Here is an 18,499-nt window from a genome sequence, read left to right on the forward strand (position 1 = left end):
TGGTTGATGACCCGGTTTATAAAAGTAAGTTTTAGTTTAGTTTAACAACTTTGAACAGTTTAGTGCCATCTGCAAATTTAATCACCTCACTCACCGTTCCAATTTCCAGATCATTTATAAATAAGTTAAATAGCACCGGTCCTAGTACAGACCACTGCGGCACTGTTTACTCTCCTCCATTGAGAAAAATGACCATTTAACCCTACCCTCTGTTTTCTATCCAATAACCAGTTCCTAATCCACAGCTGAACTTTGCCACCTATCCCATGATACTTTAATTTTCTCAGGAGCCTCTCATGAGGAACTTTATCAAAAGCTTTCTGAAAATCCAGATACACTATATCAACCGACTCACCTTTATCCACATGTTTATTCACACCTTCAAAGAAGTCAAGTAAATTGGTGAGGCAAGATTTCCCTCAGCTGAACCCATGCTGACTCCGTCTCATTAAATCATGTTTGTCTATGTGTTCCACAATTTTAGAGAAGGTTATCATGCCACTGTACCGGGCCATGGTCCGCCCTCACCTGGAGTACTGCGTCCACCATTGGTCACCATACATTAAGAAGGACACGGTACTACTTGAAAGGGTCCAGACAAGAGCGACTAAAATGGTTAAGGGGCCAGAGGAGTTGCCGTAAAGTGAGAGATTGGAAAAACTGGGCCTCTTCTCCCTTGAAAAGAAGAGACCGAGAGGGGACATGATTGAAACATTCAAAATACTGAAAGTAATAGACTTAGCAGATAAAGACAGATTGTTCACCCTCTTCAAGGTAGGGAGAACGAGAGGGCACTCTCTAAAGTTGAAGGGGGACAGATTCCGTACAAACGTAAGGAAGTTCTTCTTCACCCAGAGAGTGGTAGAAAACTGGAACGCTCTTCCGGAGTCTATTATAGTGGAAAACACCCTCCAGGGATTCAAGACAAAGTTGGACAATTCCAGCTAAACTGGAACGTTCGCAGGTGAGGCTGGACTCATTTAGAGCACTAATCTTTGACCTGGGGGCTGCCGCTTGAGCAGACTGCTGGGCACAATGGACCACTGCTCTGACCCAGCAGCGGCAATTCTTATGTTCTTATGTACCATTTTGCCAGGCACTGAAGTGAGGCTTACCGGTCTGTAATATCCCAGATCTCCCCTGGAGCCCTTATTAAAAATCAGCGTGACATTGGCTACCCTCCAATCTTTAGGTACTACAAACGATTTTAGCGACAGGTTACAGATCACTACCAGCAGGTCAACAATTTCATGTTTGAGTTCATTTAATCCCCTGGAATGTATACCATCCAGTCCTGGCAATTTATCACTTTTTAACTTGTCGATTTGGCTCAGTACATCTTCCAGATTCACTGAGGTTTCTTTCAGCTCCTCTGCATCATCACCCTTGAAAACCATTTCCAGTTCAGGTAGATCTCTTACATCTTCTTCTGTAAAGACCGATGCAAAGAATTAATTCAGTCTTTCTGCTATGGCCTTATCCTCCCTGAGCGCCCCTAAGCGTCCCAGAGATTCTCTCACAGGTTTTCTGCTTCTGATGTACCTAAAAATATTGCTATGAGTTTTTGCCTCTTTTGCAAGTTTCTCTTCATATTCTTTCTTAGCTGTCTTTATCAATGTTTTGCATCTAACTTGCCAGTGCTTGTGTTTCTTCTTATTTTCTTCATTCAGATCTTTTTCCCATTCTTTAAAGGATGTTTTTTTTGGCTCTAATAGCCTCTTTCACTTCACCTTTTAACCACGCTGGCTCTCATTTCCTCTTCTTTCCACCTTTGCCGATACGTGGAATACATATGGTCTGAGCTTCCACGACGATATTTTTAAGTAACATCCACGCCTGGTTTACAGTCCTAACCTTTGCAACTGATCCTTTTAACTTCTTTTAACCATTTTCCTCATTTTATCATAGTCGCCCTTTCAAAACTTAAACAACCCTACAGTAGATTTCTTTTGCGATGTTACTCCCAGCTCAAATTTGATCACGTTATGATCACTGTTGCCCAGCGGACCCAACACAGTTAACTCATGTATTAGGTCTTGCATTCTACTAAGGACCAAATCTTAAATAGCACCCCCCTCTTGTTGGTTCCCGGACCAGTTGCTCCAAGAAGCAGTCATTTATGACATCTAGGAATTTTACCTCCCTAGCACTCCCCAAAGTAACATTTAACCAGTCAATGTTGGGGTAATTGAAATCAACCATTATTATAGAAGAAGAAAATGAAGTTGAGCCATAAAAAGTACAAGTTATTTCACACTTATGACACTTTTTGTTTCAGTGATATGAAACATCATTTTCTTCTTGGTTGGGTTAAGAACTTTTCAACGGCCCCTCATATATTTTATTCGCCATACAAAGTTATGCTTTCATCCTTCTTCCAAAATACACTGCAGCCAGCAGATAAAAAAAGGATTGATAATACACTGTTACTTCATTGTGAAAGATATGCAGCCATTTAGCATTGTAAAGGATGAAGGCTTTCTTCATTATTCCCCATGAATGAAAAGGTATGGTAGCCGTGTTTGAGACTATAGTATGAAAAGAAATTAAACAAATGGAATAATACCTTTTTTATTGGACTTAGTGCATTGTTTAGGGTTAATTTAGAAACGGCATTTAAAAAAAAAAGTCCATAGTCTTGTTATTGAGAAAGACATGGGGGAAGCCACTGCTTGCATGGAATATTGCTACTCCTTGGGTTTTGGCCAGGTACTAGTGACCTGGATTGGCCACCATAAGAGCAGGCTACTGGGCTTGATGGACCATTGGTCTGACCCAGTAAAGCTATTCTTATACTCTTAAACTGCAATGTCCCTCTGTGGGACAACACTTCAACAAACCATCAATGATTTTATCGTGAGAACACGGAAAAGAAATTTTAAAATAATCCAGGAACTTTTTGAAATCAAAATGATTAGATATTTTGACACTCACAAAACAGGACTTAATAAAGACCTTAGCTTCCTATCATATTACAGACCATGAATTTTTATGATTGTATTCTTAGCCACCTTCCCATGTCTCTGTCTCTCAGCCACCCTACCCCTTTGTCCTATCCCCTCCCTCCTGTGAGACTATCACAGAAACAATTTGATGTTTCACTTACGTATACCAACAGTTGTCAACAGTTGCCTATTTCTGATCCGAGTAAGAAGGGTCACCTTCGAAAGCTAATCAAATAATGCACTAAGTTAATCCAATAAAAAAGGTATTACCTTTATTCTTTTTGTTTTATTTCTTTTAAGTCTATATATTATCTTTATTATTCATGAACTTTGAACAGATGTTATGCAGTTCCATCAAAGTAAACTTTAAACTGAATGATCAATGCTAGATATGATGAAGTTTCTACCCGTGTTATGGATAAGCTTCAACATCTTAGAAACATGATGGCAGATAAAGGCCAAATGGCCCATCTAGTTTGTCCATCCTCAGTAACCATTAACTCTTCCTCTTTCTAAGAGATCTCACTTGCCTATCCCACACATTCTTGAATTCAAACACAATAAGAATCACAAAAGACCTCTAGACAAGCAGAACCATGGAAGCTTACATTATTACAATCATAGCATATGGCATATCTAAAGACTTTCAATCAGTCAATGTTGTGCGGGAAACGTATACATCTAGAGCAACATACAGGTGACAATATTACAGATACAGTTAAAAGTGCTATGAAAAAGGTGGAAATCAGAAGACAAGGTTTTTAGCTGTTGTCACCGATAATGCCTCCTCAATGAAAAACACTGACAAAACTTAATCGAAAAAGGTGTCTGTATGGTCCACTACAACTGATTTGGGCATACACTCCAATTGTGTGTCGGAAATGGATTGTAGTCTCAGCCACATATCATAGAAGTCATTCATAAATTCCATGATATTAGCATATTCAGCAGTTACTCTCTTATAGCAGGTGTCATCTGAGGGCAGCAAAGCAGGTATTCTCACATGTGGGTAACATCATCCACAGAGCCCGGCAAGGACTCTGCAAAAGCGTACTGTCACTTTAAAGGTCTCAAGACTGCCTGTACTGCAATTATGTCGGTGCCTTCCCTCTCAAAGGATCTTCAATTCAGTAACCAAGCTAAGAAGCCAACAAGGGGAGGTAGGAGGGTTGAGACTTATCTGCCCTTGGATAACACCCCCCTCCTCTTGTTCCCTTCTCTTTAGCCTCAAGCATGTCAACTGCTTCCCTAACGGTATATATACTGGATCTGCACTATTTCCTATTTGTACAGCATCTTGTAGCTCTTGTAGCTCCATTATTCTTGTAACTTCTCCTGGAAATGACCAGAATTCTCTCTCTAAATATCCTGGAAATGTCCAGTTGTCTCTTTTGTAATCCGCCCAGAACTGCAAGGTTGAGGCAGAATAGAAATCAGTAATGTAATGTAATGTATAAGGAGGCTCCAATGCAAAAGCTTGAAGTTTGGCAACTCAAAGTGCAAATGTGATAGCAATAAAGAAGGTTACTTTCCAAAGAAGACGTATAAAAGAATGAAGACTAAAGTGGTTCAAAAAGGTGACTTTATCAGAGTGGAAAGGATAACATTAAGGTACAAGCTACAGACGGCAGCTTGATTAGAGGTCTGGAATTGAAAAGGCCTTTCATGAATCTAGAAATCAATGGGTGTACAGATAATGGCTTTTTGTCCAGTAGAGTATGAAAAGCGGTATTAGCGCCAAGATGAACTCTGACTAAAGTAGTTTTAAGGCCAGAGTTAGGGATGTGTACTGCAGAAGATAATCTAGGATTGATGGGAGAGGACAGATACTTGGATCCAGAGCATTAATATTTCACCATATTGTGAAATGAGTCCATTTGATACGATAGCATCGTTGCATAGAAGGCTTTCTGGATGCTTCAATGATAATTCATAACATCCCTGAGGAAAAGGATGTTACCAGTGGTGTGCCTCAAGGTTCTGTTCTTTGGCCTGTTCTTTTTAACATTTTTATAAACGATATTGCTGAAGCGCCGTCGGGTAAGATTTCCCTCTTTGCAGATGATAACAAAATCAGGTGACACCCTGGATGGTTTGAATAACATGAAGCTAGACCTAGCGAAGCTTGAAGAATGGTCTGAAATTTGAAAGTTAAAATTTAATACTAAGAAATGCAAGATAATGCATGTGGGCTGCAAAAACAGTTTAGGGGGTGAAGAACTTATGTGTATGATAGAAGAGCGGGAGTAGTGTGTGATTGTATGTGATGACTTTAAGGTGATGGCGAAAGCTAGAAGGATACTAGGATGCATAGGGAGAGGTATGGCCAGTAGGAAAAAGGAGGTATTGATGCTCCTGTATAAGACTCTGGTGAAACCTCAATATCAGATGGTAACCCAACGGGTTATAAGCCAGTCAACCTCTGTCTCATAGGCAAAAAACTCCACAAAGTGCAAAATGCTACGGAGCTGGAGGGAGCGAAAACAATGGAAATTTCCCTGATGCAGCCACTAGGTGGCGAAACAAGAGCCTTATAGGAATAACTGCTTATCTTCACTAAAGCGCTGTGGATTAGCTGAGATGCGAATTCAACATGAACAGCTGTGGGTCCGATTGCAACGGTCTGTGAGCAAGGATATCAGCTAGTGAAGATAAGTGAAGCATATTTTCCTGTTCTTTTTTGTTGTTGTTCTTTTGTTTTCCTGTGCACATTTTGAAAGTAGCATTTTGCATTTTGTGGAGTTTTTTTTGCCTATGAGACAGAAGTTGACTGGCTTATAACCCGTTGGGTTGCCATTTGATATTAAAAGCATTTTTAAATACAGTTGAGGCTTTTTCTCCACTATTAGTAAATGTGCTTCAGTGGGTAGCTTCATCACAAGGCTAATAACATTGAGTATATTTTTGAGATTGAAAGCATAGTTACTTACCGTAACAGGTGTTATCCAGGGACAGCGGAAGCTCGCAAGCCGAATTGCTAGAAGAAACTAGAAGTTTCGAGTCGACCGCACCGCGAATGCGCGAGTGCCTTCCTGCCCAGCGTAGGGCGCGTCTCCTCAGTTCAGATAGCTAGCAGAGAAGCCAACCAGAGGAGATGGGTGGGTTGTGAGACTAGCTGCCTGCTGTCCCTGGATAACACCTGTTATGGTAAGTAACTGTGCTTTATCCCAGGACATGCAGGCAGCCTATTCTCACATATGGGTGACTTCCATGCTAACCAGAATGGGATGGTGGGAGCGTTGGCAATTTAGAAGAATAAATTTTGTAATACTGCTTGGCCAAACTGTCCATCCCGTCTGGAGAAAGCATCCAGACAATAATGAGAAGTGAAAGTATGAATCGAAGACCAAGTAGCAGCCTTGCAAATTTCCTCAATAGGTGTAGATTAGAGAATGACACGGTGGCGGTTTACCCGCAGCCACCGCGTTTAGCCGCGGGTGACCCGCCGAAACGGGGAACGAAAACTAGTAGTCACTGCGGCGACGGGGACAAGGCCATTCACCGCCCCGTGGGGCGGTGAATGGTCTTGTCCCCGCAGTGAGGCATGAAGGATCGCGCGGTCCCCGCAGCCCACACCCGCCTGCCCAATCGATCCTAGTGTTTAGCCAGCTCTCTCCCTTCTCCTCACCTTAGTTTGTAGGTTTTCTTTTTCAGCGACCCGCACGCTATCAGAGAGCCGCGCACCCGCTGCTGCTCAGTTTCGATCTTCTGCTCTGACGCAACCGGAAACAGGAAGTTGCAGCAGAGCAGAAGATTGAACACTGAGTAGCCGCGCATGCGCGGCTCTTTGGGAAGGCGTGCAGGTCGCCAAAAAACAAAACCTACAAACTAAGGTGAGAAGAAGGGAGAGAGCTGGCTAAACAGTAGGATCGATTGGGCAGGCGGGTGGTGGCCGAGACTTGTGTTCCCGGCTCGTGTTCATGTGATCGCTCGTGTTCCTGGCTCAAACTGGAAGGAGGGAGTGAAAGGGATAAGGATTCTGGGCCAAGGGGATGAAGACGGAAAGAAAAACCCACAGCAGGAAAGAAAGGGAAGGACAGGCAGGTGAGCCAGATGCTAGAAGCAGGGGAGGGGGGAGGAAGAAAGAGGGAAAAAAGCTAAATGGGGTTGAAAAGAAGAGACATGGAATGAAGGTATGGAAGAGGAAGATAGGGGAAATCTGGACACAGGAAGGTAACAGAAAGAGGGGAAATTATGTGCATGGGGCATAGGGACAGAGACATAAAGGGGACATGCCATGGGGATGGTATATGGACACGGGGGGGCAATGACAGATACATAGGGGAGATATTAGAAATGGAGAAAATAGGAGCACAGAAGCGAGATGGTTTGTGGGGATGGGACAGGGACCGAGCTCGCAGGCTCCAGTGGCTTGCACAAATTACATTGTAACGTGTAACGTGCCATGAAAATAAGAGGGAGGAAGGTAGATAGATAGGCCACGCGAGAGGAGCTGAAGGGTAGTAGAAAGGAACAGATGGTAAAGGAGGAAGGGAAGGGTGGTGGTGGAAAGGAATAGGACAGACATTGAAGGAGGGTGGAGAGGAACAGACCCCGAAGGGAAATGTGGAAGACAGAGTGGGAAGAAGACAGATGCCAGACTATGGGGGAGTGGAGGGAAGAAGATGGGTGCTAGACCAATTGGGGGGGGGGTGAAGGGAGAGGCACAGTAACAGCAAATGGAAGACGCAGAGAGAAGACACACAGTGGATGGAAGGAATTGAATGAGAAGATGTGGAAAGCAGAAACCAGACAACAAAGGTAGAAAAAAAAATTCTATTTATTTATTTATTTTTTGCTTTAGGATAAAATAGTATATTAGTTATGTTGATAAAAATTTATAAACAAAGCCCTGCCAACTGAACATCTCTTTCTCTAGTTCAGCAGCAGGAACTTTGATTTATAAGAAAGGAATAAGCTAAATATTACAGTACTAAGGCTTATATGGATGCAGCGGGGACGGTGACGGGGCGGTGAATGGGATGGCAGTGGCGGTGACGGGGCGGTGAAAGGGATGGCGGTGACGGTGACGGGGCGGTGAAGGGAACGGCGGTGACGGGGCGGAGCAGAGGATGGTGGGCCGGGAACGGGGCGGTGACGGGGACAGATTTTACCCCGTGTCATTCTCTAGTGTAGATCTGAGGAAAGCTACGGAAGCTGCCATTGCTCTGACTTTATGGGCTGTGATTCTATTGTGTAGGGGTAATCCAGCCTGGGCATAGCAGAATGAGATACAAGCAGCCAACCAGTTGGAGATGGTACGCTTAGAGATAGGATGTCCCAACTTGTTCAGATCAAAGGAGACAAAAAGTTGAGGAGCAGTTCTGTGTGGTTTGGTGCGTTCCAAATAGAAGGCCAAAGCACGTTTACAGTCCAGAGAGTATGAAGAGCTACTTCTCCAGGATGAGAATGAGGTTTTGGAAAGAACACTGGAAGAACAATGGATTGGTTGAGATGAAATTCCGATACCACTTTAGGGAGGAATTTTGGATGAGTACGAAGGACCACTTTGTCATGATGAAACACCGTGAAAGGTGGATCAGCAACAAAAGCCTGCAGCTCACTGATTCGTTGAGCAGAAGTGAGGGCAATGAGAAACACCACTTTCCAAGTGAGATACTTCATATGAGCCTTATCAATTGGTTCAAATGGAGGCTTCATCAGTTAAGCAAGGACAACATTGAGGTCCCAAACCACAGGAGGCGGTTTGAGAGGAGGTTTGACATTGAAAAGCCCTTTCATGAATCTGGAAACCACCGGATGAGCAGAGAGGGGTTTCCCTTCAATAGGCTGATGGAAAGCCGCATTTGCACTGAGATGGACTCGGATCAATGTAGACTTGAGGCCAGAAGTGGATAAGTGCAAAAGATAGTCCAAAACAGAAGATAAGGAGGAATGCTGAGGCTCCTTATCATGCGAAAAACACCACTTAGAAAATCTAGTTCATTTTTGGTGATAGCATTGTCTAGTGGTAGGCTACTTAGAAGCCTCTAAAACATCTCTGACAGATTGAGAAAACTGAAGAGGAGTCATGTTGAGAGGTACCAAGCTGTCAGGTGTAGAGACTGCAGGTTGGGATGAAGGAGAGACCCTTGACTCTGTGTAAGCAGAGAAGGAAAAACTGGTAGAAGGTATGGCTCCCTGCTGCTGAATTGAAGTAGAAGGGAGTACCAAGGTTGTCTCGGCCATCAAGGAGTAATCAGAATCATGGTGGCATGATCGTTCTTCAACTTGACTAGAGTCTTGAGAATGAGAGGGAATAGAAGGAATGCATATAGGAAGAGATTCGTCCATTCCAGAAGAAAAGCATCTGCCTCGAGGTGATGAAGAGCAGTATCCTGGAGCAGTATCCTGGAGCAGTATCCTGGAGCAGTATCCTGGAGCAGAACTGAGGCAGTTTGTAGTTGTGGGGAGCTGCAAAGAGGTCTATCTGAGGCGTTCCCCAATGTGAAAAAATATGATGAAGAGGCGAGGAATGGAGTGTCCATTCGTGAGGTTGCAGAAGACGACTCAAGTTGTCCGCCAAGGAATTCTTCGCCCCTTGTATGTAGACAGCTTTGAGGAAGGCGTTGTGGCGGACTGCCCAATCCCAAACCTTCAGAGCTTCTTGACAAAGGGAGGCAAAACCCGTCCCTCCCTGTTTGTTGACATAATACATGGCGACTTGGTTGTCCATTCGAATGAGGACTACCTGGTCGTGAAGAAGATGTTCAAAAGCGTTGAGAGCCTTGAGGATCACTCTGAGTTCCAACAGATTGATATGACATTGACGATCCGTACTGGTGCAGTACGGAGACCATCGAGATGAGCGCCCCAAGCGTAGGTCGAAGAATCTGTCATGAGGATCTTCTGATGGGGGGACGTTTGAAAAAGCAAGCCTCTGGAGAGATTGGAAGAGAGCATCCACCAATGGAGAGACTGCTTCAATGAAGGAGTGACTGTTATGTGTCGAGAAAGTGGGTTGCAAACCTGCATCCATTGAGATGCCAGGGTCCACTGAGGAATTCTGAGGTGAAGTCTGGCAAAAGGAGTCATGTGTACTATGGAGGCCATATGACCTAGGAGTACCATCATTTGTCTCGCTGAGATGGAAGAGCGGGAAGACACTGTATGACAGAGTTGAAGAAGAGCTTCCAGACATTGTTGTGGAAGGAATGCTCTTAGTTGGACAGCTCCGATGAATTGTAGATTCTGTGAGGGCTGAAGTTGGGATTTGGGAAAGTTGATTTCGAATCCCAAACTTTGTAGGAACCAGGTAGTCCGTTGGGTCGCTACAATAACCCCCTGATATATTGAATCTTTGATGAGCCAGTCGTCTAGGTAGGGAAATACCTGAAGACCATGGTTCCTTAGAGCTGCTGCTACCACTACCAGGCACTTGGTGAACACTCTGGCAGATGAAGCCAGGCCGAAGGGCAGCACTCTATATTGATAATGTAGATTCCCCACCCGAAATCTGAGATATTGACGGGAGGCCGGATGAATGGTAATATGAGTGTAGGCCTCTTTGAGATCCAGAGAGCATAACCAGTCATTCTGCTCGAGAAGGCGATAAAGAGATGCCAGGGACAACATTCGAAATTTTTCTTTAACCAAAAATTTGTTGAGAGCCCTGAGATCCAGAATGGGCCGCAGATCTCCCGTCTTCTTCGGAACAAGGAAGTAACGGAACAAGGAAGACCACACCTCCAAACAAGTAGAAAATATACTCTCATACCTCAAAGCACTGAACTACCAGATCCTCAACCCCCAACCCACACACGAAAAAGGCCACCAACTAGATGTTGCTGCATACATGTCCCAACACACTCACAATCCCGAAATCCACATCTCAAATGGGGCCTGGCACCCCTCCCTCTGGTCAGATCACTACAAATACACCTTTAACATCAATTGGGCTCAACGCAATAACAAGCAACCCCCTCCCCTTCAAAACACGCCAAAAAATCGAACCCTCCACATTCTGGGGCAAAGCAGACCCCCACAATCACCAATATAGCCCCCAACGAATTCATAACACAATGGCGTACTGTAAGCGAAACCATCCTGAATGAGCTAGCTCCTGAAAAATCAAAATCCAGAATCTGCAGACCGTCAGACAAATGGTTCGACACTGAACTTCTCCAACTAAAAAAGCTCTGCAGACAACTAGAAAGAGAATGGAAAAAAAAGAGCCTAGAACACACAAAAACAGCATGGAGAACTCAAATCAACCAATACAAGAACAAACTCAAGGAAAAACGGAAAGCCTACTACTCCAAAATGATAGGCACGGAAACCCTAGACTCAAAAAAGCTATTCAATCTAGTAAAGAATCTCACCGACACCAAACCTCACCTAGCTACACAAGGAAACCACCTACCGACAGCTATCCAACTAGCAGACCATTTCAAAAATAAGATCACCAAGATCAGAACCGCATTCAACAGTACTCACACCCACCTTGACAAGATAACAACAAACCCTTCAACCGGAGAAGCCAGACCAGACACTCGCAGAAACTCTGCTCCCTGCAAAGAGTGTACAAGCTCAGACTGAGGCAAAGGAAGAAGCTTGACCTCGCGGGAGTTTGCAGAATGCCCAGGCTGGATGAGAGGAAGAAGCTTCGGTCCCATAGTAGTGAGGAACTGAATGAATTGCTTCTCCAACATGGTCTGGAAAGAAGCCGGCAAGGATGGATCCGCGTCTGAAACCGGACCACCTGCTTTGGCTGGAGGTTCCACAGAGGCAGTGAAAATGTGCTTCGACTTAGAAGTCTTAGGCACCTTAAGCACCACCGCTGGAACTTTCTGCTGAGCTATCTGACCTGAGGATATAGGGGAAGATACATCAGATGTCGTCGAGGAGAGAGCCGCTGCAAACGACGAAGGTCTGATGAGGCTCGAGGTGGAAGCAGTAGAAGCAAGAGGAGTCTCGGTCGAAGGCGAGGCCGAGGTCGCCTTCGAAGTTGAGGGATCGGAGGAAGAATCCATCCCGAAGAGCTTCTCCACCAAAAGACGACGACGTTTAAGGGCTCGAGGTTGAAGAATAGCACAGCGCTCGCACGACTTCGGTTGATGATCCGGCCCAAGGTACTTGAGGCATCAACGGTGTGGGTCCATGAGGGAAATCGCACGCTGGCACTGGCTCACTTCGTGAAGCCTGTTGCTGGCTGGGACATAGGAGGAAAAACAGCCACTGCAAAATCGAAGCCCCTGGGCTGCGGCCGAGCGGTCTGCCCTGGCAGCCGAACAGAAGAAAGTTTAAAAAAAAAATTTTTTTTTAAGAAATAAAAGGAAGAAAATGAAAAAAAAAACAGTGATTCGTGAAGAAAAACACAAACTGCAGTGTAGAGAAGGCACGAAGTAATAAAGTTAAACGCAGAGAGTCAAAGACGGACTTCTCGGCTCCGCGGAAAACTGAGAACTGAGGAGACGTGCCCTACGCTGGGCGGGAAGGCACTCACGCATGCGCGGTGCGGTCGACTCGAAACTTCTAGTTTCTTCAAGCAAGTCTGCTTGCGAGCTTCCGCATCCAGGCTCCACTGATGACGTCACCCATATGTGAGAATAGGCTGCCTGCTTGTCCTGGGATAATTCTTGTTATTACATTATTTTTCTTGAGAGACGTTTAAATACCTACATGGCATAAATGTGCATGACTTGAGTCTCTTTCATTTTAAAGGAAGCTCTGGAAATAATCTAAGGAAATACTTTTTTACAGAAAGGATGGTACATGTGGAACAGTCTCTCTGTGGAAGTGGTGGAGACAGAGACTGTGTCTGAATTCAAGAAGGCGTGGGATAGGCACGTGAGATTTCTTAGAGAGAGGAAGAGGTAATGGTTACTGTGGATGGGTAGACTGGATGGGCCACTTGGCCTTTATCTGCCATCATGTTTCTATGGCTAACACTGGTTCAGATTTGCACAGACAGTTTTTGGTGGCGAGACAGAGACCACACTGTGAGAACTAATGAATGTAGACTAGGCTGGAGGAGAAGAGAGCCCTCATTGTGTCAGCATGGTTGGAAAAATTTGAAGTGTGATGGGTTCCCTTTTGCTGAGTTGTAGGAGGAGAGGGGATTTTGATTAATGCGGCCACCAACATGCTATAAGAAACATGATGGCTAGTTCTTGACAAAGTCTGAGACTTCACAAGTAAAGGAAACCGAGGAAAAGCATAAAGGAACTTGTCCCTCTAATCAAGGAGAAAGGCATCAGACTCCAGACGATTGGAAATGTAGAGTCTGGAACAGGAAGCTTGTGATTGTTGGACGAAGCAAAGAGAACCACTTCTGGGGTTTACCATTGTGCAAAGATCTGATGTAAAGTGTTGGGAGTTGAGTGATCACTCATGCGGTTGTAGGAGTCTGTTCAATTTGTCGCCTAAGATTTTTTTGTTTTTTTTCTTGCTAGGAAGACAGCTTTCAGGAAAACGTTGCAAGGAATCGCCTAGTATAAGATTTGGATCACTTCTTGGCATAGCAGGAGAGATCCTGTACCTCAATGTTTGTTCACGAAGTATATGGCTAACTGGTTGTCTGTGTGGATGAGAACTTCTTGATTGAGAAGACGATCCTGGAATGTGTACAGAGCATTGCAAATTGCACAATGTTCAAGATTGATGGGGAGAGCTTTCTCCAGAGGACTCCAAGAGCCTTGGGTATGAAGGCCATCAAGGCATCTTCTGATGGGATGGTGTTTGGAATAGAAGACCTCTGGAGAGATTTGATAGTGACAGCCACCACTGAAGAGTCTCTCGGAGATGCGATTTCACTCTGAATCATTGGGATAGCAGTCTGGTAGCTTGAGACCATTGGGTCGAAAATACCCACTGAGTTATAGAGGCCATGTGGCTGAGGAGCCACAGAAAGCAAGAAGTGATATGGATCGCTCTGAAAAAAGATGATGGAACTTTTACCTATATGGGTGTTTTCTAGACTTCCGTTTCAATTGCAACTAATTGATAAAGATCTGGTTGCAGATATCTAAAAACTGGGAAAGAAAGGGAAGGTACTGATGTTGGGCAATTTCAACTTGCCAGATGTGGACTGGAAATTTCAGTCTGCAGATTCAGAAAGAAGTAAAGAGATCATGGATGCCTTTCAATGGGCACTGCTCAGACAAATGGTGATAGAATCCACAAGGGAAAAAGCAATACTGGATCTAGTGCTAACAAATGGGGACAGCATCTCGAATGTCTGAGTGGGTGCCCACCTGGGAAGTTACATGTGAGAATGAAGTGGATACTATGCTGTTCACAGAAGAAAGTGTTTAGGAGCAACTTGAAAAATTGAAGGTGGACAAAGCCATAAGACCAGACAGGATCCATCCCAAGATATTGAAGAAGCTCAGAAAGATTCTGGCATCAGAAAATAATAGTAAATATTGAACTAAGGCCAGTACTGGGCAGACTTGCACGGTCTGTGTCTGTATATGGCCGTTTGGGGGAGGATGGGCTGGGGAGGGCTTCAATGGCTGGGAGGGTATAGATGGGCTAGAGTAGTTTTGACAGATATTTCGGCAGTTGGAACCCAAGCATAGTACCAGGTAGAGGTTTGGATTCTTGCCCAGAAATAGTTAAGAAGAAAAAGTTTAAATTGGATCAGAAAGGGCAGACTAGATGGATCATTCGGGTCTTTATCTGCCGTCATCTACTATGTCCTTTTAAAGATTTGTTCAATAAATCCTTAGAGACGGGAGAGATTCCATATGACTGGAGAAGAGCAGATGTTGTCCCTCTTTACAAAAGTGTTCGCAGAGATGAAGCAAGAAACTACAGGCCGGTAAGCCTCGCTCCAGTTATTGGAAAAATAATGGAAGCGTTGCTGAAGGAAAGGATAGTGAATTTCTTAGAATCAAATGGATTACAAGATCCGAGGCAACATGGGTTTACTAAAGGTAAATCGTGTCAAACAAGTCTGATAGAATTCTTTGACTGGGCAACCAGAAAATTGGATCAAGGTAGTATGATAGATATAATTTACTTAGACTTTAGCAAAGCCTTTGGCACAATTCTTATGTAATGTTACAACTCTTGTAACCTCCTGACAACTCTTGTGTAATCCGCCTTGAGCCGCAAGGTAATGGCGGAATAGAAAATCACTAATGTAATGTAATGTAAAGTTCCTCATAGGAGGCTCTTGAATAAACTTGACGGGATGAAGTTAGGACCCAAAGTGGTGAACTGGATTAGAAATTGGTTGATGGACAGACACCAGAGGGTGGTGGTTAATTGAATTTGCTCAGAAGAAGGAAAGGTGAGTAGTAGAGTACCTCAAGGATTGGTGCAGAGGCCGATTCTTTTCAATATGTTTGTGAGCGACATAGCTGAAGGTTTAGAAGGTAAGGTTTGTCTTTTTGTGGATGATACTAAGATTTGTAACAGAGTGGACACCCCGGAGGGAGTGGATAACATGAAAAAGGATTTGCAAAGGTTAGAAGAATGGTCTGATGTCTGACAGCTAAAATTCAATGCAAAGTGCAGAGTGATGCATTTAGGAAGTTGAAATCCGAGGGAGCCATATGTACTGGGAGGTGACAGGCTGGTTATGCAACCTTTAGTGGACAACACTGACAGAAGAAAAAAATGTTAGTGCTCCCCTATGTCCAAGGAGTAACAGGGGAACTTCTAAAGAAAAACATCACAGAAACTTGCATCCACACTCACTTGTAAAAGACCGGTGACCTCTGCTCCAAACCCTTAGATTGTATGAAATCCCATGCAGTTGTGGCCAATCTTACATTGGTGAAGCTGGACGCACCATAGATGAAAGGCTGAAAGAGCACAAGAGACACCACAAGCTATGCAACACAGAAAAATCAGCTGTAACCCTACATGCCAAGGATACTGGTCATACGATTATTTTTGAGAACACAAAAAGTCCTGGAGAAAGAAGACCACTGGTGGCCAAGAAGACTCAAAGAGGCAATAGAGATAGCAAGGCACCTCAATAACGTCAATGGAGATAAAGGGCTCTCCATAAAAGCATGGCAACCACTCATTCAAAAGTAATTTAGTGCCAAAAAGACTGGGGCCCAGGACAAACACCTTCCACCTCCATCTCAGAGTTTTTAGTCTCTTTTCTGACATTATTTAAAAACTGTGTCCAACGGACTTTTCCTCCACAAATTCAAATTTGAGACAAACAAAATTTCTTGCCAAAATCCAAATTCATGACCAATGGACTTTCCTGCCTCAATCACCTCAAATCCCAGTCAATCAGATTAAAGGACCCACTATACATAAAAACAAACTACAGAACTCATTGCATACCCTGAAGAAAGGCACAACATGATGGCTGAAACACCGATTCTACCTACCCAGACACAGCGAGACCCAGACAACTGTAACAATTATGACACCAGCCACAGAAGCCTAAGAGAACATTCCAGCAGATCTTTCCAAGATGTTTGCTCTTAACTATCCTTCTCTTCTTGAAACCATGCTAGCTGACTTGGAAAGATGGGAGGGGTTGAGGGTGTCCTGGCTTGGAACAGTAAACTCAGTAACATCTAAACTTTTATACTTGTTTGCTAGTTTGGAATTGGGAGTGGCAAAAACCTTTTTATAGAAGCTCCAAGAATTATTTTTGGAGGTTGGAGGCATACAAAAGGGTAGAATGTGTTTGGCTGTTCAACTTAGGGCAATCGAGTGGGTTACCTTCCCTGATAAACAATGACTTCAGTTGGAGTCAGGAACTGATGGGGCTGATTTCATTACAAGTGCTCCCCTGGCTTCCACTAGGGAACCTTAATTCTTTATGCTGGCAGGCTCCCATTGCCATTGTTACTGCCAGCACACTTGAGAAGGAAAAAAAAATTGAGTACGTATCCCAAGCCATACATCAACTTTATTTTTATAACACTCCTATACACGCCTATTCTACTCCAGGATTCCTTCTAGTGGGTCTCACATCTGTTTTCTGTAAATTCTGTACATTGTCTGTATTTGTTAGGCCCTCTTTATAATTTGTTTTAATCCTTTTTCATTTTGCTTTGGAATTTATATGTTCGTACACCACCTAGACTGGTAGATAGGCAGTATATCAAAATAGTGGACGGTAGTGGACTTGATCTTGATTTTACAAAGCTCTTTTGTTATGAACACCTCCATATGTATGAGGAATGGTGGGAGGCCTCTTAGGATTATTGATTAACGAATATACAATGGGAAGATATTATAGGAATGTTAAAGTATTCCATTTGAGAGAAAATGGCTATAAAATCATTTTCCAATGGTACTATACCCTGTCCAACTTCAGAAAATCTTTTAAGATAGGTAAGGATGAGTGCTGGAGTTTGGTCAACTGGGCTTCTTTTGTCATATATGGTGGGGATGTTTAAAATTCTGAACTACTGACGAATTGGTTATAAAGTTGTTACAGTATGTCTTGAAGATTGTAATACCTAAGGAAACTGAATGGAGCTCCACAAGGGATAGACATTGAGGTTCAGAAATTTTTGTTTTAATTGCTATTGCTGCTAGGCTCTGCTTGGCATTCTGTTGGAAGCGTATTGTGATCCCCTCCAAGGAATATAGGTACGTTTTGAAGAATCTGGCTACCATAATCAGTCTTAGTGAGACCTCCAACCTTGATTGGTCTCACATTTTTCTTTGATGGCTTATCACCGAGGGGTAGGTTTTCTGGTCATCTGCTGTTCATTGTATGGCTTTGATGTTTTGACTATTTTAGCTTTTTCAGACCTGTTATTTGCTGTATTTCTATTTATCCCGATAAATTATTAGAAAATCTTAATCCACACACACACACACACACACACAATATTGAAGCACCATCCCCGCTGGCAGAAATGCAGATGGAGACTCCTGCTCAGCATAGGAGGGAACAGTACTGAGAACAGACACCTATGATGTTTCTAGTTATCCTATTTAAAGCATTTCTAATCCATCTCATTGGTTCAATGATTAGGGAATTTTTTGCTTTTCTACAAAACTTTCACATAGATTAACTTACGCCCGTTTGATATCATCCTTTGAGGCATCTTTCGACACCCCAAGAATCTTATAGTAATCCACCATGATGTCCTCTGCCAAGATGGGTCAGAGATCTGGAAGACACAAAACAAACAGATAAGCATAAAACAGTATCTCCACTATTACTTCACTGATCATTTCAGCATTGAGTTTTTTTTCTTTTTGTTAGTGAACATAAAATTTGCACATATGAAATTGATGGTGTAGAGGGCCAGGGTTGGGATTGACATCCCCAGTGGTGAGCAGGAGTAGGAGAATGCAACAAAGCAAAGAGGAATAATGACAGCAATGTCAAAGACAGGAGGTGCTCAAAGGCAAAGAAGAAAATGTTTGAGTTTAAGAGCGGAGAATAAGGTAGATGGCAAGATTGCTGGTGAGGGTATAGGAAAAGAAGGATAGTGAGAACTTGTAGCATGGAAAGGAGAGGGAGTGAGATTGGGGAGAGAATGAGAAGAAGAAAGTGAATTGGAGCCATAAGTAGAGGAAGACAGAAAGGAAATAGAAATATATATAAGAAGTAAGGTAACGAGACTAGGGCGGAGCCTTCAGGAATCGCATTGTCACGTGATGTGACTAAT

General features: G+C 43.5%; 1 protein-coding gene across 3 annotated transcripts in view; it reads right to left on the reverse strand.

The window, feature by feature from the left end:
- The window catches only part of DNAJB2 (DnaJ heat shock protein family (Hsp40) member B2), a 246,423-nt gene that overhangs the window by 179,891 nt on the left and 48,033 nt on the right, over window positions 1-18,499 (reverse strand). For all 3 annotated transcript variants that reach the window (XM_033946760.1, XM_033946759.1, XM_033946761.1), the window contains exon 2: window positions 17,902-17,995. In XM_033946760.1, the coding sequence (XP_033802651.1) occupies window positions 17,902-17,929 (28 nt within the window). In that variant the 5' untranslated portion in view covers window positions 17,930-17,995. The remainder of the gene's footprint in view (window positions 1-17,901; window positions 17,996-18,499) is intronic.

This window comes from Geotrypetes seraphini, chromosome 5 (genome assembly GCF_902459505.1).
Source record: "Geotrypetes seraphini chromosome 5, aGeoSer1.1, whole genome shotgun sequence".
NCBI classification, from domain to species: domain Eukaryota; kingdom Metazoa; phylum Chordata; class Amphibia; order Gymnophiona; family Dermophiidae; genus Geotrypetes; species Geotrypetes seraphini.